This window comes from Primulina eburnea, chromosome 3, assembly GCF_022965805.1.
Source record: "Primulina eburnea isolate SZY01 chromosome 3, ASM2296580v1, whole genome shotgun sequence".
NCBI lineage: Eukaryota > Viridiplantae > Streptophyta > Magnoliopsida > Lamiales > Gesneriaceae > Primulina > Primulina eburnea.
The window spans coordinates 46,448,279-46,474,473 of NC_133103.1; the positions used below are offsets into that span (position 1 = coordinate 46,448,279).

The window sequence follows — 26,195 nt, forward strand, 5'->3', positions numbered from 1 at the left end:
TTTATCCAACCTACCGACGCCTATGGATCTCAATTTTCTCGCACGAAGCACGTCGTCTGACCTCATCCCCCGAATTCAGCACATATACGCAAGTTTGGTTGCTGCTCGCTGTCTCACCTAACTCCATTCTCCCATATATACATACATTGAGCTCAAGATCCTTCATTCGTGTTGAATCGATCCGTTTACAGGCATTTTGTTCCAAATTCTTGCTTTTTTGAGATGAAGGTGATCGAGAAGATCCGGGAGGCGATTCCCGATAATGGGAACAGCGATAAAGTTGTGTTCTCGTTCGAGTTCTTCCCTCCGAAGACGGAGGATGGTGTGGACAACCTGTTCGAGCGGATGGAGCGAATGGTGGCCCACAATCCTGCTTTCTGCGACATTACCTGGGGGGCTGGCGGAACCACGGCGGATCTCACGCTTGAGATCTCCAATCGCATGCAGAACATGGTGTGCGTGGAGACAATGATGCATCTTACGTGTACCAACATGCCTGTGGAGAAGATCGATCACGCGCTGGCTACCATCAAGGCTAACGGAATTCAGAATGTCCTCGCGCTCCGTGGTGACCCTCCTCACGGCCAGGAAAAGTTCGTCCAAGTCGAGGGTGGTTTCGCCTGCGCTCTCGATCTCGTAATGTCCATCGTTGCTTTCAGTTATTGTCTTCTTGTGTTTTGAATTCTTTGGATCCGTCTATAGTTAATTGTCTTCTGTTTGTTGGCTGGTTGGTTTGTTTCCAGGTTAAGCATATTAGATCCAAATATGAGGACTACTTTGGGATCACTGTTGCAGGCTATCCAGGTTTCTCTCACTCCTCCACTTGACCGCTTTCCACAAATAACTATGCATTCTTCTTTTACTCGTTGTCAGGACCAAATATTTAATCAACTATCACTGTTTTAGTAAGTGCATTAAGTCACACAAGACCATTTATAGCTCGTTGATAAATTTAGTCGAGTCCTGCTATGTTTGAATTTTGTACTGAGTGATACTACTTGTCTGTTAATTGGAAAAACATGACATTTGCTTGTGCTCTGAAATCTCTGTAAGTTTATTAACCATCCTGCTGGATAACCATCCTGCTGGATATTTATTCATGCCCCGTGCCCTTTCTTTTATCTACTCAGAGGGACATCCTGATGTCATTGTCGATGGAATGGCACCTCTCGAGGCATATCGGAACGAACTTTCTTATCTCAAGGAAAAGGTTCAAAGCACAAATTTCATTTCTTACTAGTATATATATGATTGGATTTAGTTTATCTCAATATTATGATATTGGGGTCAAGTTATCATGCAGATTGTGATGTTCCTTTTGCAGATTGACGCCGGGGGTGAAGTCATTGTAACTCAACTCTTCTATGACACGGATATCTTCCTCAAATTCGTCAATGACTGCCGTCAAATTGGAATAACGTGTCCCATTGTGCCGGGTATCATGCCCATAAATAATTACAAGGGGTTCCTCCGCATGACTGGTTTCTGCAAAACTAAGGTATGTGATGCACAGTGGAAGGTCTAAGATATTTCTGTTTGATTGCTTCATAGTTGGTGGATTCCTAAGTTGTTATCATCCATGCTTTGAAATTGGTTCTTGGGATTTGTATGTTTGGTTTATTTTTTCGAACTATGAAAATACCCAGTGAGTATCCATAACCCACCAGGGGCATAGAAAATTCTCTAACCAATTCTGCTCTATCTGAATTATATCAATGAATTCATAATTGGAACCAACTTTACAGAGCGGAATATCTTGAACACAAACTGAAAAAAATTGTGCGCGTACAAAGTCAAAAGCACAATTTCTGATTTGTAAAAATAATTTTCTCAATTAATCATTTATAAAAGAACATAGACATGGCATGTGATCAAGGTTCCTTTGAAAGCTAACATAACATGATAAGATTGAAATTTCATATCTAATTGGTGAAAGATTACTACTGCTCCTCTTTATTTAAACTCATCTCTGTCCTAGCTGTTTACCACTAGTTAGACCTGACAGATACTGTTATTTGCACCTAATGCACAAGGGATCTGCATATCACCAAGGTATCCAAGTATAGTATGATTCATGAATTCTTTATTCATAATATATGCTCCTAAGAATTGGGTTACGATCACTTAGAGCCCTGAAGATAGTCAATAACTCCTCTTGTTCAAAATCTTATTTTCATTGTTAAAAAATAGATTTTCTTGTACTACAGTAAGAAAGGACTGGATGGTATTTTATATACATAAATTTTATTCCTATAATAAAAATGGATTGTGTAGTACTTCATATACATAATATCTAAAAACTTACCCTGACATCAATTCTTTCTCCGACTCTCGAAGAAATATCCTTCATTATTTGATGTGTCTCCATCTGTTTGGATGATGAAAGATCATTGTTCACCATTAAATTACACTTTAGCCTCTTAGGAAAGTGGGAATGAGAATGAATTAGTCATTTTACAACAATCACACCAATTTTATCTCGCCTCAAGATATGTGTATGTTTAAGGAATTGATTTTAAAAAACATGGTGTGTAGGTTCTGAAGAAAATTTGAATTCTGATGAATGGAGTCAATTATGGCCATAATGATAACTGGTTTATTCTTCAACAAAATAGAGGCAAGCTAAAAAAGGACTTCACAAAGATATTGGAAGCTTCAAACTATATTGTAGCTAAATGTAGGCTATGTAGCATATTACTGAATGCTTTAATTAAAGAATTTGGAAATGCTCAAAACTCACAAAAGAAGTTTCAAATATTTATTGGGGGTAAAGGTTCGGGGATTGACATGTGCCGTGTCTCTGGAACTCATCCAAAATCTTGCCAATATTGTCATCGAATTTAATTTTGTATATTGCGATCAAGCTACAACTTTAGGGATAAGCATAATCTTTTGTCATCTAAATTTTGCAAAATATAAAGCGTTGAAATTGGATATATATAAAATAACATTTTGAATATAATTTTCTATATTAAACTTGTGGTTTCCTTGTACAAATTTTTGGTTCTTTTCTGATATTATCATAAGCTCCCTGCTCTTGAACACTCGTTTAAGCATGATATTGTATTTTATGCTGTGTCACAGATTCCCCCTGAAATTATGGCCGCGTTGGAACCTATCAAGGACAATGAAGAAGCTGTCAGGGCATATGGAATTCACCTTGGTACGGAAATGTGCAAGAAGATTATGGCTACTGGGATCAGAACTTTGCATCTCTATACCTTAAATATGGAGAAATCGGCCTTGGCAATATTGATGGTTTGTTCTGAGCTTACTTTTTGCAGTTTCACCACATGAAAGTATCACTATTGTGATCGGGTGAATTGAATGAGGCTTGTTACATTGTACAGAATCTTGGGCTGATTGAGGAGTCCAAGATTTCAAGATCCTTGCCATGGAGACGTCCCGCAAATATTTTCCGTGTGAAAGAAGATGTACGTCCAATATTCTGGTAAGTGTACCATATGGAGGCCTAATCCAGGCTCTTCCGTCTTTTTACCTTAACTCAGTAATTTATAAATGCTTATTTATACTTTTCAACTGTTATGGCTGATAAATGGCAGGGCCAACCGTCCTAAAAGTTACATTACCCGAACTATTAGCTGGGACCAATACCCACATGGTCGATGGGGAGATTCCAGAAATGCGTCATATGGAGCACTCAGTGACTACCAGGCATGCACTTCTCATTTAGTCATATGTTTTTTTCAGTTCTAGTCTAGATGCAAGTACAACCTATGTGTTCAGCTCATGTGAAGACTTTACCCACATCCAGTTGGGTTTTAATACTATATTACTATTTTCCGCCGATATTCTGATTTTGTCTGGTAGTTTCATTCTTGATCAATAATTTTAAGGATGCGGGATTTTCCTCAGGAGAAAGGTACATTTGTTTGGTACTATTAGTGAATATATGCGATCAAGAACATCCACAGTTGAGATTTTGGTGTGTTTAATATATAAAACAAGTGTGACGATGATGTGATCATTGTCTTCACATCTGATTTCTGAACTGTTGGGGCTATTGATGCTGAGGAATTGGTAGGAAATCAGAAAAATATGTCGAATGCTGGTCAATGTTGAATATCTGCAATTTTATAAAGTCAACCCTCAGTCTTTTGTTATTGTCTTTACTTGTATAACGATCCTGATGAGAGACTTTGCTTGGGAAGAAAATAGTTAAAACTTGAAAGCATAAAACCTAAATTGATAGAGGAATGCACAGTATGCAAAATCTCATTCGGAATTTATCATTCATATTCTTGAGTGATGTCTATGATGTTTCTTCATGCAATTTTATGATCTATGCTTTGAAATTCTGTTTTGCTTAAATGACGATACAATAACAAATGACAGCCTGTAACATTCTTGACAGTTCATGCGGCCACGCTCACGTGATAAGAAACTTTCTGAAGAATGGGCTGGTCCTTTGAATGATGTTGAAGATATTAATGAGGTACGTCTTCTGCTTACAGCTCATTATCTCAAAGGCTCAGTTACTGAAAGCTCAGTCCTCATGAACTTTTAAATAATCAGAAATTTGTGAAATTCTGCCTTGGGAAGCTGAGGAGTAGTCCATGGTCTGAATTAGACGGACTTCAGCCAGAGACAAAAACCATTAATGAACAACTTGGAAGCATTAACATGAATGGTTTTCTTACTATCAACAGCCAACCAGCTGTTAATGGAGCTAAATCTGATTCCCCTTCTGTAGGTAATCTCAAGTCTTTTACCTGTCACTTTGACTACGTGAATTTGTAGTTTCTGGGAGTTAATGGATGTGAACATACATTCCTTAAAAAGCATCAATCATTTTTACTTGTACTCTGGTCGCATGTGGTTTATGTTCTCTTAGTATGTGTCTATGTGATAACTGTTTAAGTGCCTCAAGGATATTGGTTGTCCCAATTGCATGACTGGTACCATTTGCTCTTCTTAAAGTGGTTGAATTGCAGACTTTTGCAGCTTTTGCTGTGAGGTTGTCTGCTAAGAATTAGGGAGATATAACGAGATGTCTTTGTGTGTGGTTAGGGAGGCGACAATAGGTTGCAAACCTAGGGAGGCTCAGACTAGGGATGCAAATGAATTGGATTATGTAGAATAACAGCCATTTTTTCATATTTGATCCTGACCTTGAATTTTATTTGTCAGCTTGAGCTTAACAAGCTGACTTGGGTTCAATTTGGCTTGAATCGTCGTTCAAAATAAGCTCTATTCATTTGGTTTGAACTCAATTATCGAGCTCTATTAAGTAATTGCTTGAACTTCGGCCCGACCTCGTTGCTTGTTAAAATTTTCATATAATTTATAACAAACTGATAAATATATAACAATTCATAAATGGTACACAAGTTATCGAACAAATAATTAGAGATCGAATTCGGCTCGAAATTATATTCGAACACGTTCTAGCTTGGCTCTAGTTTGATAATTTTGGGTATTGATTAAATAGTATTTTATCTGACTCAATTTGATTTCGTCATTAGCTGAGATGAAGATGCTGTGATTGGTGTGGGATTTGTAATATTTCAACATGGTGCCATTTTAATAAAAAATATTACTTTCCATCCTTTGATGCATCTGACATCTACTAGGGCTTTAATATTCCTCTTTCTTTGTTTAAGCATTAATACTTCCCTTAGAATTTTTCGAGATAGTTCCGGAATGTCCTACAGTATTTGAGTGTTGCTGTATAGGAGAATGTCTCAATTGGCTCACCATGCTCGTTGCAAAGATTCCAGTTAGTGAGTGATAGACAAATAAGCGTCAAACTAGCCATCAGTATTTTTTTAACTACTGAAGGATCATTTTCATTGAACTTCCACTTCCTGTTTTTCATCATGGGGGTTTCCGAGTCTAATTTCTCAGTCTCTTTAAACAAGTCAAATAATATATTCTTGTTGAGAAACGAATAACGATACCAGTTTAACTTCTCTCAATCTCCTAAGGATGTACTTAAATTCTCACAAATCTCTTACCATGAATTTTGTTTTCATGTTGATCGAGCTTCTGGATTTAACATGATTCATATTTATTTATGATAATATCATCGACATACATAATCATGATGAATAATTTCCATTTTCTCATTTTGATGGAAATAGTATAATCTGCTTGTACCTATGGAACCCGGCTTTTGCAGATTTTGAGATCATAGAGCGATTTTTAAAATCCGCACTCTTTTCTTTATCTTTTCTGATCTAAATCCAAGAGGAATTCTCATTAACACTTACTCCTTCAATAACCATTCATTAAGTTTACATCAAGCTGATGGACTTCCCATGTAAATTTGTTGCTAAAGATGAGAGAACCTAGTTGCGTATAGCGTTGCAATTGATGTGAAAAATTTCTTTATGGTAAATATTTAATATTTGAGTGTGCAGTCAGTCGTGCCTTCTATAACTCAACGTCTCCATTTGCTTTGTATTCAACTTTAAACACCCCTACTCTCTGCAACTCTCTGATTTTCTGGAGGATCTACAAAATTTCGAGTTCCATTCTCTAATAGGGCTCACATCTCCTCCAAAACTGTCTTTTTCTGCTCCAGATTTGTTAGTTCTTCGTGAATATTATAATGTATCTTGCCCCTGCCAACCTAAATTTATGCATCTAATTGTGGAGACTGTTTCGAGTATATCATTCCTTGCCAAAGCTCCCTGAGTGTATTGTAGTACTTAGTGATAGTCATGGTGCCTTGATAAGTGTTTATAATCTTGTACTTGGAAGTCTGCCTTGATGAGTGTTTATAATTTTGTACTTGGAAGTCTGCCTTGATGAGTGTTTATAATTTTGTACTTGAACTCAAAGCATTTGGATGTATCTTTTATGTTCATATATCTACACCTGTAGCTCAACTACCCATATTTCTCTTTCCATTTCTGAACCGTAAAGTTCTTCCGATGTTTGGCTCCGTAAAATTTATTAGACAACACATCCGTGTTGACTTCTTCCGATGTTCTCAATTTATTGTAATCTGGTGATGTCTCTAAGGTGGTTAACTAGCATAAATTGAGTTGCCTCACCTCTTCCTCAAAATATAGGCTGCACATTTTTCCGTTCTTTACAATATAATTCACTTCTGTTCATTTTACGTTGAGTGATTTGTTAGGACAGTTTTTCAATTTTGAGTGATTTTGATTGGGTGTTGGAATTGGTGGATGTATGTTGGGTAGTGCATGATTCTCCTGTTCAGGTCATGTTTCTACGCAGACATGTACTTCTTTCTGTTCATTTGATTGTCATTTTACTTCCAGGATGGGGTGGCCCTGGTGGGTATGTTTACCAGAAGGCCTACTTGGAATTTTTTTGTTCCCCAAAAAAGTTGAATGCTCTGGTTGACAGATGCAAAGACGGCTTCCCATCTCTTACCTACATGGCTGTAAATAAAGATGGAAGTAGTTGGATTTCTAATATCGAAAAAATTGACGTGAATGCGGTGACATGGGGTGTTTTTCCTGCAAAGGAGATCATTCAACCAACTGTTGTGGATCCCGCAAGCTTTATGGTGTGGAAGGATGAAGCATTTGAAATATGGTCAAGGGGATGGGCTAGACACTATCCAGAAGCCGATCCATCTCGAAAATTGCTTGAAGAGGTCTATGTTCATTATAGTATACCTTGTCTGAATCCGAAATAGTTTCGGTACTTAATTTTTCTAATCCTCTGTGGATGGTAAATGCAGGTCCAGAGCACTTATTACTTGGTCAGCTTGGTTGATAACGATTACATCCAAGGAGATTTGTTTGCTGTTTTTAAAGATATCTGAACTAATATAGTATGATGCAGTGATATTTGCTCTTTCTTCAATAAATTGAGTTAATGGAATCTCAGTTTTCTGATCACATGCTCAAAAGAGTAGGTGATTGTATCATTAGTTTGTTTTCCTATGTTGAAACCTTTAATATTATTTATTGGCATGTAACAGCATCTTTTATTATTTTGGGATTTATGAGTTCCATGATTATGTTGTAAAACTAAAACCTTACAATCTATCGGAAGTCTTGAGATGTTACTTTGGTTCATTTTGTTTGATCATCACATTAGTTTCACTACTTCTGTTTTCACTTTGATGTTAAAAATTAGTACTTGTTCAAATAAAAATGTTTAAAATTATCCAAATTTGAGTTAACTGTTTTGTTCTGTAGTCATGAATTGCTGGTAAATTATCATATTTATTCTATTTTACAGTTGTTTGTATGTATGTGATGTTTTTTTGTGTTTAATTTAACGGTAATTTAGTGAAAAATGCATCTGTCAATGATTTTTTTAAGATTCAGTACCCATATGTTTTATTTTGTATTTTAATACCTGACACAAGATCAACTTAGTTTTTACTACATGTTTTAGGTATTTTTACTTTTTTACCCTTTTTAACTAATAAAAAATTATTTAAATTCCTATTTTTGTTGGTCCTTATCTTTCCACTTATCATTCTCGAATACATTTGGATGACATCTACATTGAATTAAAATATTTTTTTATTTTAAAAAAAATTCACAACTAAGTATTGAACTTTTTGAAATATTTTATTTTACTTAGAAATACTAAATTTCAATTTTAAAATACTTGATTTAGTAAATGACATACTCAAAATTGGTATTAAAATACTGGATATTTGAAAATGTAACGCAAGTTCACCTAGTGATCGTATTTCCATCCAAGATCTATTTGGATGACATGTTCATTTCATTTAATTATTTTTTTTTTATTTTTAAAAACACAAATTCGCAATTAACCATTGAACTTTTTCAAGTACTTAGTTTTACTTGTGAAATACCTAATTTCAGTTTTAAAATAATTGATTTGGTAAATGAGATACTCCGAATAGGTATTAAAATACTGAATATTCGAATATGCAATTCAAGTTCACCAAGTGCTCGTATTTTCATCCAAGATCCATTTGGATGACTTGTTCATTTCATTTAATTATTTTTTTATCTAAGAAAAACAATTTCGCAATTAAGCATTGAACTTTTTCAAGTATTTAGTTTTATTTGCGAAATATCTAATTTCAGTATTAAAATACTTGATTTGGTAATTGAGATACTCATAAAAGTTAATAAAATACTAGATATTCTAGTAGGCAATGTAATTTCACCAAATGCTCGCATTTCCATCCAAGATGCATTTGGATGACATGTACATTTCATTTAAATATTTTTTATTTTTAAAAGAAAAACAAATTCACAACTAAGCATTGAACTTTTTGAAATACTTATTTTTACTTGCGAAATACCTAATTTCAATTTTAAAATACTTGATTTGGTAAATGAAATACTCATAATGAATATTAAAATACTGAATATTCGAATATGCAACGTAAGTTCACCAAATGCTCGCATTTCCATTCAAGATGCATTTGGATGACATGTTCAATTCATTTAATTATTTTTTTATTGTAAAAAAAAAACAAATTCGTAACTAAGCATTGAATTTTTTCAAATACTTACTTTTACTTTCGAAATACCTAATTTCAATTTTAAAATACTTGATTTGATAAATGAGATACTCATAATGGGTATTAAAATACTGGATATTCGAATATGCAACATAAGTTCACCAGGTGTTGGTCTTTCCTTGAAAGATGTATTTGGACGACATATCCTTCTCATGTGATATCTATTTTGTAAAAAAATATATCAAATTCTCAACTAAGCATGAAACTTTTAAAGTAATTAGCTTACTTGATAAGTACCTAATTTCAGTTTCAAAATACTTGATTTCATAAATGAAATACTCAGAATAGGTAATAAAATACTTGATATTTCTAATATGCATCATGATGCAATTTCAATGCATTTGAAATTTTAACAAATACATTGTTCATCACTCCTCATGAAATAAAAATAACAATTTATTTCGGTATACAAAGAAAGAACTTACTTTTATTATGGGACAAGTATGCTACTACATTTTTGTCAAAGGGAAGTGCTTATTTTGATCTACAAACAACTTACTCTTACTCCACGGATCAGTAATGAACTATGTTCATTTCTTTAAATGACATGAATAAGTATTCTAATAAATCTTAGTTGAAAAAACCAACCATGACTGAATTTAAGTTGCATATTCAAATATCCAGTATTATATCACATATTATGAGTATCTCATTTACCAAATCAAGTATTTTAAAATTAAAATTAGGTATTTCGCAAGTAAATGTAAGTACTTCAAAATATTCAATGCTTAGTGATCGGACAAAACTTTTATTGTAAAATTCTTAGTAAAAATTAATAATATTCAAGGTAGAAATAATCGCAAGTGCACGATATCAAGTAATAATATAGTGTACAAGAGTATGAATATAGTTCCTTTAAGGACTGTATTTCTCAATTATTATTATCAGTTATTCAATTTTTAGCAGCGATACTTCAGATGATTGTTTACTACTACAATTATTAAATAAAAACTCAATGAAATGGTTCAAGGATTAAATGATGAAATAAATAAGCTAGAAAGATTGATTAAAGTTCATTGAGAAATGAATTTGTTGAGAATCTCGGTTCACCTACCTCTCGCTAATCTACTTAATTCGTTCGACAATGATCTATTCTTTCAAAGAGATTTCCTATCCAATTGAACATGCCCTCTCAAGCTATGTCAAACTAATTCAACTCAATGAAGTAATTAAATATCTTTAATTATTTATCAAGGGTGAATTGCATGTCGTTTTATTTCGACCTACTGGACTATGACTATCGACGGGTATCCGACTTTATATTCCTATGTAAATTGTAAATCCACGGATTATGCTACTCGTTCCTATCAGAGGCTATTCTCTCGAAGAACATTGTCTGGAAATCTTCAAATATTCGCTTCAAGCTTATTTTTCTCTTTCAAAGCTTTGTAGCTGCTGAAAAGTTCTTGAACATGTCATCCAAATGCATCTTAGAAGGAAATCCGAGCACTTTGTGAACTTACGTTGCATATTCAAATATCCAGTATTTTAATACTCATTATGAGTATCTCATTTACCAAATCAAGTATTTTAAAACTGAAATTAGGTATTTCGTAAGTAAAATTAAGTACTTAAAAAAGTTCAATGCTTAGTTGTAAATTTGTTTTTTTAGAATAAAAAACAATTAAATTAAATGAACATGTCATCCAAATGCAGCTTGGATAGAAATGCGAGTACTTGGTGAACTTACATTGCATATTCGAATATCCAGTATACGCATTCTGAGTATCTCATTTACCAAATCAAGTATTTTAAAATTGAAATTAGGTATTTCGCAAATAAAAGTAAGTACTTCAAAATGTTATATACTTAGTTGCAATTTTTTTTTAAATAAAGAAAATAATTAAATGAAATGAACATGTCATCCAAATGCATCTTGGATGGAAATACGAGCACTTGGTGAACTTACGTTGCATATTCGAATATCCATTATTTTAATACCTATTCTGAGTATCTCATTTGCCAAATCAAGTATTTTAAAATTGAAATTAGGTATTTCGCAAGTAAAACTAAGTACTTGAAAAAGTTCAATGCTTAGTTACAAATTTGTTTTTTAACAATAAAAAAATAATTAAATGAAGTGAACATATCATCCAAATGCATCTTGGATGAAAATGCGAGCATTTGGTGAACTTACATTGCATATTTTAATATCCAGTATTTTAATAATCATTCTGAGTATTTCATTTACCAAATCAAGTATTTTAAAATTGAAATTAAGTATTTCGCAAGTAAAACTAAGTACTTGAAAAAAGTTCAATGCTTAGTTGCGAATTTATTTTTTTTAAATAAAAAAGTATTTAAATGAAATGTACATTTCATCCAAATGCATCTTGAATGAAAATGCGCGCACTTTGTGAACTTACATTGCCTACTAAAATATCCAGTATTTTATTAACTTTTATAGATATCTCAATTATCAAATCAAGTATTTTAAAATTGAAATTAGGTATTTCGCAAGTAAAAGTAAGTATTTGAAAAAATTCAATGCTTAGTTACAAATTTGTTTTTTTTTTACAATAAAAAAATAATTAAATGAAATGAACATGTCATCCAAATGCATCTTAATAGAAATGCGAGCATTTGGTGAACTTACGTTGCATATTCGAATATTCAATATTTTAATATTCATTATGAGTTTTTCATTACCAAATCAAGTATTTTAAAATTGAAATTAGGTATTTCGCAAGTAAAAATAAGTACTTGAAAAACTTCAATGCTTAGTTGCAATTTGTTTTTTAACAATAAAAAAAATAATTAAATGAAATGAACGTGTCATCCAAATGCATCTTGGATGGAAATGAGAACATTTAGTTAATTTGCGTTGTATATTCGAACATCTAGTATTTTAATACACATTATGCATATTTCATTTACTAAATCAAGTATTTTAAAATTAAAATTAAGTATTTCGTAAGTAAAACTAAGTATTTCAAAAAGTTCAATCATTAGTTGCGAATTTATTTATTTTAAATAAAAAATATTTAAATTAAAAATAAATGTCATCCAAATACATTGGTGATGAGTGAAAAGAGAAGATAACCAACAAAAATAGGTATTTATATAATTTTTTTTATTAATTACAAGGGTAAAAAGGTAAAAAGGTATGAAACATGTAGTAAAAACTAAAATGATCTTTTGTCAGGTACTAAAATAGAAAAAAAAACTAATAGGTACTGAATCTTAAGTAAATCATATGCAGATGTATTTTTCTCAAAATTGCCCTTAATTTAATTCATTTTAATTTATGTTTTTTGATAATAATTTATATTAAGAATGATATAATATTTAAAATTTCAAAAGTTTGGAAAAGGACTAAAAAATATTTTAATGGTTTTAAATTTTTTTAAAAGAGGTCATAACATTGATAAATGAATACAAACATCAAACTTAATAATATAATAAAATATAGATATATATTTAAAATTAAACGAGTTTTTGAAATATTTTTACAACGGTCTCAAATATTCAAGTATAATTTTTTTCTTGAGAGCTCATCAACCAAGATTTAATTTACATAGAGCGAGTCTCATGTGAGACCGTCTCACGGATCCTAATATGTGAGACCGTCTCACGGAACCCATATTCACAATAAAAAGTAATACTCTTAGCATAAATAATAATATTTTTTCATGAATGACCCAAATAAAAGATCCGTCTCATAAATACGACCCGTGAAACCGTCTCACACAAGTTTTTATCATTTACATATTATAGCACTAAAAGCATCTCAAACGCAAATCTTCGTTTTGTATTTGATTTTCTCCAAAATATAGCTTTGTATTCTTTATTTCAAAAATCTTCTTTAAATCTTATTTTTCTAAATGTTTCAATTTTTTTTCAACCATTAAATATATATAAAAAATAAATAATTACATAATATATTATTAAGCCGAACTCATTTAAATGTATATTCGACACGATTTTTTTAAAATTAATGCATTTATTTTGTCATCAAGTGGCACACAAAAATTTTGTGAATGACCTTGTCCATTATTTCCCTTTGATTTTTCTTCCAAATTATACAATTACAATAACTATACCTGCTCCATTGTTTCCTCCGGTGGGTTTGGTGTAGCCCAATTAAAGGAGTAAATGACACAAATCTAAATTTGTGAGAGTTGTCGAACCATTTATCAACTCAACTCAACTCAACTCAACTCATTTAAATTGTACGATAAGGTGAGTCGATTTGCCAGACTTAACCCAAATCGACGGCTCGATCTTGATATTAAATGGGCTAAAAATACCAACCCAAAAACTAGCTATTTCGACCGAACCTTAGATTAGCTTAATAGACAAAAAAGTTAGGGTATTCTCGTAATTACAGGCCAAAAGATTTTATTATTATTATTATTATTATTATTATTATTATTATTATTATTAAATATGATATACACACACAGAGAGTCAACAGAGGCAGGCAGAGGATGAATTTCACCGTGAAGGCCGCATGGGGCAGAGGGGGCGGTCGGGCTGGCGTACTGCAACTGGGCAGCTGCTCTGTAGAGACTCCGGCTCTCCTTCTCACCACCCGCAAGGGCCTGCCCGTCTTCATCTCCCCTGACCTTCTCTCTTCTCTCCCCACTCCCGATTCTTACCTTCTCCAATGCAGCCCCCTACACTTGTATATTCTTTCTTAATCCTCGCTTCTTACTTTGCTCCATAGTGTAGATTAGATTAGGTGTTTGTGATTTTGCCTCAACATGAAATATGAGTTTTTTGGATTTGGTTTTTTTTTTTTTTTTTTTTTTTTTTTTTATGAGGATGACGACCATTGTTTTATTTGTTTTACTGATGGGACTTTTTCTTTCAGTTTCGAGGGTATTTCCATGAAAACTATCTCTGAAATGGGCGGGCTGCACAATGTGGTTGGTTTGAAGGATCACATATTTTTCGCCGTTCCCAGGGATTCCATAACATCCCTTCCTGATTATCAGAGTGCGAACAAGATGGGAGCTTCCTTTGAGACACCTTCAGGTCGCCGCCTGGTTAGTAAGACCCACTTTTGCCCTTTCACTGGATCTCCCAGTTGAGTAATGCATACAGTACTTGCATTGTGTATATGTGTGAGTCTTTGAGTTATGTCAGATGAAGCCAGTTCAATATATGGAAATGGTTTCTTCAATGAAGCCCAATATGTGGACCACATTGGCTGATGAAGTCCCTGCTTGGGTGTCTGAGAAGAGGAATACAGCCTCTGTTGACCGAACAATCAGATGGCTTGACGACTGCATTACGTCAAATTTGGCTACCTTGGTATGTGTTCTCTGTGATTCTTAACACAAGATAGTGGGGAATTTGGTGTAATTATTTATTAATGGTTTAGTTTATTCTTCAAGTGCGTGCATAATTGTTGATACATAGACAGGTGGGGCTTGTTTTGGTTCCATTGTAGGAAGCTCTAGCATTGAAGAACGGAAACGCTGTGCTCAAGAAGTTGCAAAGCGTAATGTTGCAGGTATGGTCACTTATTGCTCATTCTTGTTTGGAGTTCACAATGTGTTGTATATGTTTTATACTGTGATATTGTTGCGATGTTACTTTCTTATCTGACTACAAGCTTATTAAAGATTATTTGCACATCATGTGTTCTAAATTATCTTCTGAATGTTGAGAAAGAGGTGGGATTTTCCAGGTTTCTGCATTAGTGGTTTTGGCCTTGGGGAAAGCATGGAGGAACGCCCTGCTCTGCTAAATGCGGTTACTGTATGACTTATCATTTTTTTGGCTTTGTTGGTTATTATGCATTCTGTTGATTTCTATTGTTATGTCAGAATGTATAAAAACAGTATTTATTCATAATTGCTGTAGTTTGTGCTGCGTTCAAAACTTCCAGTTTAGGGAGAGACATTAATCCGTTCCAGCTATGAATGGAGCTCAGAGTCAAGCTTTAGGTTATTTAGGTGATGCTTGTTAGGGTTTTAGGTTCAAGTCAAAGGTACTTTCGAGGAAAAAAATTGACAAATTAAAATTTGAATGTTACTGTATTCGTATCAAATTAATGTTATGTAATGATTTGGTGAAAGGTGAAATGAGATAATGGTTCTTTGAGAAAGTGGAGATAAAAAAACATTAGCATGTGATAAATTTGGTTTAGTTGGTTGATTTAAAGTGTTAGATGATGATTTCATTGAAAAGTTTTGAGAAGAATACAGTTAATACAGTTCTTATTAATTATTTTAGTAAATTATAAATTTTTCAGTTGAGTTATGTTGGTGGCATTTGATTGGGCTTCCATTTCAATTAATCTCAAAAGTTTTGAGAAAATTGTTTGTAAAAATATTTGCGAACAGTGCTAGGATATAAATTATTTCGTTGAAAAGTTTTGAGAATAATACAGTTCTTATTGATTATTTAGCAAATCATAGACTTTTGAGGTGAATTATGTTGGTGGCACTTGATTGGGCTTCCATTTCAACTAAACTCAAAAGTTTTGAGAAGATTGTTTGTAACGATAGTTCTAGATTGTAAATGACCAAATGCCTAACTCTAGGAATGACTTGGGGGAGGGGCAAGGGAAATATAATAGGAGGAAGCAGTATAGAGTTAGGCATTTGGTCATTTTATTACTTGACTGTTTACTAGCTTAGCTAGGATAAGTTGGAGAGAAAACCTGTACAGAGGAAACACTTGGTTATTTTCCTTTTATATTTCAACACATATTCAATTTATATTTTAATGGCTTCTATTTGCTTTGTTCTTTCCCATTCCACTGACAATTTATTTGAGGAGTGCAACATCCATAGGATAGGAACTAGTTATATTGGCTCCACGCTGTTCCGAATTCAAAAACAATTTAGGGAGCCCACCAAGCTCTGTGCATAAACTAGAGAAACTGAAACAGGATTGAGGCTGTGGGCCGGATGGTCCACACAGTTGAGCTCACGAGAAGGAAGGCCCTGCGATTTAGGGAAATTTGGAACTGGACTAGCCGGCCCTGTGACACAAAACCATTTAAACATGGAGGCGAGCTATTGGGCTCTAAGGTATGGACTGGGAGAGGCCGCTAGAATTACCAAACTCCTGCGAAGAGTTTAAACTCAAGCCTAGTGAGAATGGATTTTAACCGCAGCACTCAGACCAACATAAGTGTAATTATCAAGCCCAGAAGCTATGGGACACTGGCTAATGCCTCTTTGCTCTTGATATAGTTGTTAAGTTATTCTTGATGCTCGTGCTTGAGCTTTTTAGCTATGAGTCTTGTCTTAGGCTTTGCACGTCAACATCCTTGGCTTTCTTGTAAAGCCTTCATTACATAGCTAAAGTGTCTTCTATGAAATATTTGGTGGAAGCAGTTACTAATAACTTTCTTCCATTCTTTTTTTACGATTTGATTCAATTTCAAGTTGGTCATTTAATTGAATGTAATATTAAGTAGGAAATCTACCTTCGTTGGCAACTGCTGCATTTTTTAGGTTAAAAACTGGGTTTGTGCAATTCCTATCACGTCAAATCTATCTACGCTTGTCAGCTAATGTTTCAAATGCACATTTTATATCTACAATTGTAAGGGCAAGGACAAGCGCACTCATGCTATTATTCGGTGACTTAGGTATGAAGCTAGATTGCTGTTAGACTGCATCAATTGCCCATCCAAATCAACATCATAAGCAACAGAACTACAAATTCTGTTAAAGTTGTTTTCTTAAGACAATATTCTGATGAATATTATATAGCAAAGAAATTTTGTGAAGAAAGAGAGCTGTGTAAGTTTAACTGCCTTCTGCTTTAATGAAGGGTTGTCTTACAGTTTGATAGCGAAAAAAGGAGCTTCATGGGTATTGGCAATTGTCATTGAGTCCTTTATTTACTTCATATGATTTGTCATAAGTTTAATGCCATTTTTACCTTCTCTTCAAATGGATTATTTGCTGAACTGTGTATTTTGTTTATTGTCAAGTTCCTTATTATGTTTTAACTTCAGGAGAATTTACCAGAAGAGAAACCACGACATATATGTGGTCTCGGACTTCCTGGTATTCACTCATCCGGATATATTCTCCTTTCTCTTTGATGCTCCATCTGTCTTCACGTTTTCGTAGTTTAGTGGATTGAAGTTTGAGAAATGGTATCATGTCCTGATTGGTGATCTTTGGGTTGCTATTAATTTGAAATTTTTGAGCTATGTTATGTTTCATTCGCCGGACTCTGGTGAAATCTCACATCTTTCCTGGGATTAAATAAAATTCTGTCGAGTAGTCCTTTTATACCTTGTGAATGCATCAGTAGCTTTTTTCAGTGTGTGTCTCATTTTATTTTGGATAATGCAGAAGACGTTTTGCAGGGAGTTGCTGCAGGTGTCGACCTGTTTGACTCGACGTATGTTTTTAAACTCAGCAATCCTCATTAGCTTTCTTTGTGTATATCATTTATTTCTTCTGCAAAAACTGTAAGCTGAAATTTTATGTAGGTACATATATCATCTTACACTTGGAGGCTTTGCACTTACATTTTCTTCAGAGAAAATTTTGAGACATGGTTCGGTTGATCAGCTTACTGATTATGGTAGTGATGGCACAAAGATCAATCTGAAGGCAACCATTTATAGGCAAGTATCTCTAAATTGCTCCATGAAGGTATCTTCACGGTTTTGCAGCATACTAAAATTACCATTGCTGTGTTGGAAGATGTAGTTCCCTTTACGTCAATTTGTGTTACGCGAAAGTCGAAACACTTGATGTTGTAGAAACTAAGTAATCATGTGTCGAAACATTATTTATGATTGATTGTGTGTGGTTCAGGAAAAATCAAGTACTTTAGCTTTGTCCTTTTCCATTTATCCTGTTACTTGGTTGTAAACTGCTATTATGTTAAAAATCGAGCTTCTCACATTTCGTTGATTTGATTGCAGAAAAGATACGTCGCCTATTCTCAAGAGTTGTAACTGCTACACATGTCAGAATCACACGAAAGCATACCTAAACCATTTGTTTAATGTCCATGAAATGTTGGCACAAATTCTATTGGAAATGTATGCAGAGTAATTCTTTACCAGATTGTTGTTTCAATTTTCGCTTGTTTGAATTGCTAACAAAGGCTTTTCACCCTGTTTTACCAGTCATAACACACACCACTATCTGGGATTCTTCCGGTCGATAAGAGAAGCAATTAAGAGTGGGAAATTTGATCATTTTCGAACAGCTTTTGTTGAAAATAGACGTAACCATATTTTTACTGCCGCCTTGAATTCGTGATTTATTTACATATGGCCCTTGGGTGTGGCGCTTGACAGAGAAGGATGCACGGAGCTTGTATCAAGTCATGAACAGTTTCCATTATTTAACAGAAGGTGAGATTCTTTTCAATGCTATTCTTCTAATGCTGCTCAAACTAGCTTTACCTAATATGGTAAAGTGAATTTAAATTAACAAGCAGACGATCATGCTTATTTAATGGAGCTCAATTGACATGTAGGTGAAACATGTGAGATACTCTGCTCTATTTAGTGGCAGCATTTTGTCTTATTTTTTATGTGGCCATCTTGTATTTCTTTTTTTTTTTCTTTCTTTCCTGTGTTTGTATGTTTGAGATTGAGAATAGTGAGGGCCTATAAGATATTTAAACAATTTGATTTGAATGTATATGTAAATATCATTTTACATATTTATTTTCAAAAAATATCTCTATCGAAAACGAAAATAAATATTGCTCGACTAATTCCATGCAAATGTCTTTCATTGTGTTTTGTGCTGCTATTAACAGGGAGAGTTCGCCCCTTTTTATCTATTATTTGTTCCATAGATTTATATATTTTTATATGATACAAATCGACATAAGTACAAGTTCACTCCCCAAAAACTTTTCAAACTTATATCTTAAAAAAAAACATTTTCAAACATCAGAATTTTAGTTGTCTTCTTACGTGAAAATCCTTATATCCTTTGGTAAAAAAATCCTGATTTCCTTGAAGAAGACATTTTATAGGTCGGTGAAAGATCGATAGAATTCGTTGAAAAATACCATTTTTATAAAACTCATAGGATGTGAGGTCCCTCGTTAATATTGTGTTAATGATCATACATACATAAACAATGGAAGACAATTTTAATTTTCAATATTTTTATCTTAAAAATTTCGGTATGATCTCATCGCAGGTGATATTGACTTGCGACTAGATACTTACCACCAGTTATGTTTATGCAGATTTATACTCTTGATATAAATAAGAATATAAATTCCGAAATTTTCACAAGCATTCACAAACAAAATCCAAGTGCTCAACTGCGTCTTAATATACGAAATAAATACTCAACGTTTTTAATACATAAAATGCAACTTTAATACTCCTCAAGCTTTGAATAAGGAGAGCATTCCAAGCTTGGACTATGAATAAGGGTGCTTTTGTAAACGACTTTGCATGTTGCTAAACGCTAGTTTTTCAATAAGCTTTTCTCGAATTTTCTTTCGAACCAAATGACAATCGATTACTATGTGTTTTGTGCGATCGTGGAGCAGTAGCTTTGCAGGAACGTGAAGGGTAGCAGTGCTATCACAATATAACTTGGTTAGCAAATTCAGTTGCACCCACCACCCACCAGTAACATAGAAGGCCAATAATCCAAACCATCTCACACCTAGTGTTAGCAATAGCCTGATACTCAGACTCTACAGTGGATTTGGAGATTGTAATTTGCTGATTGATCAAACAAAAAATCAATGAATCCCCGAGCTTTGTTCAATAACCAGAAACTGACTTTCGAATCATTAGATAGCTTCCCCAATTAGATTCACACGAGGCTATAATTTGTTTTTTTTTTTTTAAAAAGAACAGCTCAACAAGCAAGAGTCTTTGACCGAGGGAACCTTTCAAGTAAGACAAATTCGATATGCCGAATCCATATGAAACATCTCAGGTCTTGTAACAGTAAGATAGATCAAATGCCCAATAATCTTCGAAAAGAACCAGCATCTTCAAGCAAAGGATCATGCAATGCTGATATTCCAACACTTCTATCATATTCTTTGGTGGTTAGTATTAAATTTTGCTCCATAGGAGTATCACAAACCTTTTCAAGAGATAAACCCACATCAGGATAAGTTCCGTGGTATATATCCTTTGGTTTGTGTAATGCTGAAGTAAATATCACAATTTGCTGATTTAGTAATGTGATATTACTAAATAATTAATGATTTTTAAAGAGCGAAGTATGACATATTTTGATCATACGAAGTCTAAATGATTTGAAATTTGGATATAACGTAGAAAACTTAAAGACGTAGAAGTTTCATGTTTTGAGTTTTAGAAAATTTGATCGTTTGACTGATCCAAAAGGATATATCGGTGTTAAAATGTTAAATATTATATATTATATTATATTAAATTATATAATATAATATTAAAAAATCAAAAAAATCAAAGAAGATAAATTTGAAACGAATTTAATTCATCTTCAACAGAAAGAAAGTCGAGAGGAGAGAGGGGAAAAGAAATAAAGGTTTTGTTTTGTTTTTTTCGATTTTGCGATTTATCGGTTTATCCAATCGACGAACCGACTTTAGTTTTGAGATCGTTGACATGAAGTCTTCGATTTGACGTATAAATTTAATAGTTTTGGTGCTGTTTGAAATTTGTCGATTTTTGGAATAAATCCGATAAATTGTAAAATCATACTGAAATTGAAGATTGTTGAAAAGTGTATGATTTTAACGAAGTAGAGAAGATTATAGTGGTGTTATTTTGAATTATTCTTAATTTATTATAATTAGGGATTTTTAATTGTTGGATTGAGATTGGAGAGTTGTTGTTTGTCAGTTGTTATTAATTATGATTATATATTCGGAGTCTACGAAGTATAGGCTACATGTTGATATAAAGTTTTCGTAGTTTAACGGATGTTGTAAAATAGCCTATTATTTGAAGTTAATTAATTAGGGTGTATTTGATGGTATTATTATGAATTAAATACACCGGAATATTAAATTGCTGAACGATAAGAATTTATAATCAAGTCTTATATTTTGTTGAATTAAATGTTGTTGGGCTATTTGATGTTATATGTTGAGGCTGTTATGAATATGTTGATACGGTGACAATGATCCGATAATTGTTGTTGAATTATTTAGATATGTCACAAGCCTCAGGATCAAAGAAATAGCCAGATTTTATATATACTCGATTATCAGGTACGTGTTGACGTACGAGCATACGTTGTTATTGTTTAGTATTGATAAATACTATTGTGTTGAACGATGGTAAATCACCGGAATTGGGTGATTTGATATTATATTTGCTGTTGTTTATTATTGTTGATGTTGTTGGCTGTCGTTGTTGGGAGACGTCACGTTGATATTGTTCGTTCAACAATATGGATGTCGTCGGAGTTGGGGTGCGACGTATCGTTGATGTTATTCGTTCAACGATATTGTTGTCACCGGTGTTGGGGTGCGATGTATCGACGATGTTGTTGTTCGTTCGACGATATTACTGTCGCCGGTGTTGGGGTGCGACGTATCGTCGATGTTGTTGTTCGTTCGATGATATTGTTGTCGTCGGAGTTGGGGTGCGACGTATCGTCGATGTTATTGTTGTAGTGTGATGTTGTTGATGGCTGATAGTCCAGAAACGGCAAAAGGGGTATTTCTGTTATCATTTCAGTTATATCTTATGTTGTTATTAATATAACTGTTATGTATTGCGATGATGATTGTTGTGTATGTTCACCTTTTGGGGTTGTTTCTGTTGGACAGGTTACAGGACTATGCAGTGAGATATGATAGTGGTGAAGGACTAGGTGTGTCTAGTCAAATAGTCATAAAGATAATAGTAGATAGTGACAGTATAACTTATTGTCTTATTTGAGTTGTATGTGTGTATTTATTATAATGTTTCTGCTACACTGCCGTAGATAGTGTGGTGATTGCACTATTTTGTCGTATATGCATTATATTATTACGTCGTTGAAAAGAAAATTTTTATGCATATGACGTCACATGTTGTATGAATACGTGGCGAGGTTTGGGGCGCCTCATTGGTGGTATCAGAGCATATGTTAGATGTCTAGGATGGTTAGGAATTAGGTTTGTGATCAGGGAGTTGGATGACGATATTATCTGCGTGTGTATGTGCGTTTGACTTGTTATTGATGATTTCTCGATATGATTGATTGTTCTTTATTTACGTGTGCTTTCGTGCGAAAGATGTTACGAAGAATACTTGATTGTAATTATTAAATGTTATGATTAACAATTTGATTTTCAGTTATAGCAGCTAGAGAACAGGTACATCCACACGAGGAAACAAAAGAGGTTGACATCCATTGCCACCTCCTCCTATGAGACAGGCACATGTAGATCAGCCTTTATTGCCTGGTGAGTTGACTTTGGCACAGTTCAGCAGTTATCTTCCGCCGAGATTTGATAGTTCTGAGACTGGCGAGCAAGCAGAGGAGTGGATTGAGAGGATAGAGCAGATATTTGTGACTGCTCCGTGTGCTAGGTCTGCTTGGTTACAATTGGATACATTTCAGCTTTCGAGGAATGTACTATTGTGGTGGCAGACGACTGAGGTCGGATTGAGAGCCCAAGGCCGTACTGTTGATTGGGATCTGTTTCGCTCTCGTTTTCTTGATAAGTATTTTTCTATAGTAGCCAGACAGAAGAAAGAGAGAGAATTCGAGGATTTGAGACATGGTAGTATGTCTGTTGCTGAGTATAAGTCTCGGTATTCTGCATTGTTGAAATATATGCCACATGTTGCTACAAATGTTCATGCTAAGATGAGGCATTTCTCGAGAAGGTTGAAGTTAGAGTTATTTGATCTTGTGCAATCAAATAACCCGGTATCATTTGAGGATGTAGTGACGAGGGCTGAGATGGCTGAGTTGGTTATGCAGGAGTATGGGGCTCATGGACGATTATCATAGCCGACTAGGGAGTCATTGCGACCACATGGACATTGTTTTAAATATCAGAAGGGTTCATCTTCTTCATCCTCATCTGGGAAGCGCCAATTTGATTCGCGACGTGTTGAGAGTCGTGGGGGCAGTTCTCAGTCTGTTCAGGGGCAGAGGGGGGAGTCCAGATCAATGAGACGTTTTCATTGTGGGGGACCTCATCTGATCAGAAAGTGTACACAGACCGAGATCACATGTTTTGAGTGTGGCGGTGTGGGCCATATAGCAAGACAGTGTCCTAGTCGTGACAGACAGCGAGAGCCCATGAGTGATAGAGGTAGATCCTCAGAGAGAGGAGGACGACAGTCTCAGTGGTTTACACCACGACCTTCTGAAGGACAGCCATGTATGCAGGGAGTTGGTTCGCCTCAGGCACATGTGTATGCTTTGACTCAAGAGCAGGTAGAGGAGGCACGAGAGGAGATAATAGCTGGTAAATGTTATTTGTGTTCTTTTCCTACTTATATTTTTGTTGATACATGTGCCTCACATACATTTATATCGAAGAGATTTGTGCTTGAGCATCATATGCGCCCGTCTCTATTGTCAATGCCTCTTTCTGTTTCGACACCTTCTGGAGTTTATATATTATTTGTATCTATGATATCAGATGGTATTGTTTCTTATGAAGGCTACGAGCTGAGATCTGGTATGATTATTTTGGAGATGACTGATTTTGATTGTATCGTGGGAATTAATGTGCTGAGGAGATATTGTGCGACTGTTGATTGTTATCAGCGGATAGTATATTTTTACACCGATGAGAAAGAGCGTTGGACATTTTATGGGAAGAGTTCTCGTCCCCGTGTTCCATTGGTATCTGCTATCCGGATGTCTCGGTTATTGGAGCATGAACATGAGTGTTATCTTATTTATGCTGTAGATGTGACAGAAAAGAAGAAGGAAGTGGGAATAGAGAAGATACCTATAGTTGCTGAGTTCACCGATGTATTTCATGATGAGATTCCAGGCTTCCCAGCAGCCCGTGAGGTGGAGTTTGGGATTGAGTTGATGCTAGATACTTCCCCTATTTCTCGTATTCCTTACAGAATGGTACCAGCATAGTTGAGAGAATTGAAAGCCCAGTTACAGGACTTGCCGGACAAGGGATACATTCGTCCTAGTGTATCGCCTTAGGGTGCACCAGTCCTATTTGTAAGAAAGAAAGATGGAACGACGTGGCTTTGTATTGACTATCGACAGCTGAATAAGGTAACGATTAAGAATAAATATCCCCTCCCTCGTATTGATTATTTGTTTGATCAGTTGCAGGGAACCTCAGTGTATTCGAAGATTGATTTGAGGTCAGGATATCATCAGATATGAGTTAGAGAGGAGGATATTCAGAAGACAGCATTCAGGACCAGATATGGGCATGATGAGTTTTTGGTTATGCCGTTTGGGTTGACGAATGCTCCAACTGTGTTTATGAGTTTGATGAATAGAGTATTTCAGCCTTATCTCAATCGGTTTGTTATTGTGTTTATTGATGATATATTGATATATTCCAGGAGTGAGACTGAGCATGTTGGGCATTTGCGTTCAGTGTTACAGGTGTTGCGAGATAAACAGTCGTATGCCAAACTTAGTAAGTGTGAGTTTTGGTTGGATCAGGTGGTCTTCTTGGGTCATGTTATATCGAGAGATGGGATTTATGTTGATCCAACAAAGGTCAAAGCCGTGTTACAGTGGTCTGCACCTACATCTGTACCAGAGATCCGTGTTTCTTGGGTTTAGTAGGTTGAGGGATTTTCAAAGATTGCTAGACCTTTGACACAGTTGACTCAGAAAGGTGTGCGATTTCAGTGGTCTGAAGCATGTGAGAGGAGTTTTCAGGAGTTGAAGCACCGACTGACGACCACACCAGTGTTATCAATCCCTACAGAAAATTAGAGGTTTGTTGTTTATACTGATGCATCACTACATGGTTTGGGATGTGTTTTGATGCAGGATCGACATATTGTGGCATATGCCTCGAGACAACTGAAACCACATGAAACAAGGTACCATGTGCATGATTTGGAGTTGGCAGCCATTATCTTTGCCTTGAAGATATGGCAACACTATTTATATGGTACCTCGTTTACAATTTATACGAATCATAAGAGTTTGAGATTTTTGTTTACTCAGACAGAGACGGTGGTTAGATTTGTTGAAGGATTATGACTGTGAAATTGAATATCATCCTGGTCAAGCCAATCTTACAGCTGATGCATTGAGTCGTAAAGTTAGTTGTACTGCAGAGGATGTGAGTCGTTTATCAGCTATGATGATGTTTTGTTGTTCCTTGGGATATGATTTTGATATCTCGACGACTCCTATCCAGGTATCTACCTTATTAGCTGAACCTGATATATATGGGTGTATTCGTGATGCACAGATGACAGATGAGAGAGTTCAGCGATGGAAGGAGTTAGTTTCTCAGAAACAAGATACTCGTTTTAGAGTGGTTGATGATGGCAGTTTTAGGATGAATGATATATGGGTATTTCCTGATATATCTGACTTGCGCTAGGGGTTGTTGCGGCGTGCACGTTGTAGTCGATATTCTATCCACCATGGTGGCAAGAAGATGTATAAGGATCTATGATAAGTGGTGTTTTTACGTGTTTATTGCATTAGTTTTAGTTGTGTTTACATTGTGCATGCATGCATTTCATTTACATTTTGTTCATTTTAGAGTAATTATTTGCATTTTATCATGTCTCACTTGTGTGTGATGAATCTGTAGGAAAAATGGTCGGAAAACGGAAAATATAGCAAAGTGAATAAACTGAAGAAGTTGGACAGAAACTTGGCGCCCGAGCGGTACATTTCTACCGCCCGGGCGCGAGAAGTGAAAA

The 26,195-nt window shown here is 34.7% G+C and overlaps 3 protein-coding genes across 3 annotated transcripts; all 3 read left to right on the top strand.

The window, feature by feature from the left end:
* On the top strand, window positions 1-8,021 carry LOC140827670 (probable methylenetetrahydrofolate reductase (NADH)). The gene is made up of 11 exons (XM_073190443.1): window positions 1-636; window positions 744-804; window positions 1,131-1,210; window positions 1,325-1,498; window positions 3,085-3,258; window positions 3,351-3,451; window positions 3,564-3,675; window positions 4,376-4,456; window positions 4,537-4,714; window positions 7,254-7,594; window positions 7,682-8,021. The coding sequence occupies exons 1-11, from the start codon at window positions 223-225 to the stop codon at window positions 7,763-7,765; spliced, it is 1,800 nt and encodes a 599-aa protein (XP_073046544.1). The 5' UTR covers window positions 1-222; the 3' UTR covers window positions 7,766-8,021.
* Window positions 8,022-13,870: 5,849 nt separating this feature from the next.
* Window positions 13,871-18,924, top strand: LOC140827672 (uncharacterized). Its single transcript, XM_073190447.1, has 10 exons — window positions 13,871-14,084; window positions 14,274-14,448; window positions 14,549-14,716; window positions 14,825-14,918; window positions 15,096-15,166; window positions 17,385-17,436; window positions 17,731-17,779; window positions 17,871-18,008; window positions 18,312-18,431; window positions 18,519-18,924. The coding sequence occupies exons 1-10, from the start codon at window positions 13,888-13,890 to the stop codon at window positions 18,652-18,654; spliced, it is 1,200 nt and encodes a 399-aa protein (XP_073046548.1). The 5' UTR covers window positions 13,871-13,887; the 3' UTR covers window positions 18,655-18,924.
* A 3,807-nt stretch (window positions 18,925-22,731) lies between these two features.
* Window positions 22,732-23,322, top strand: LOC140827396 (uncharacterized). The gene has a single exon (XM_073190057.1). The coding sequence runs from the start codon at window positions 22,732-22,734 to the stop codon at window positions 23,320-23,322; it is 591 nt and encodes a 196-aa protein (XP_073046158.1).
* The last annotated feature ends 2,873 nt before the right edge of the window (window positions 23,323-26,195 follow it).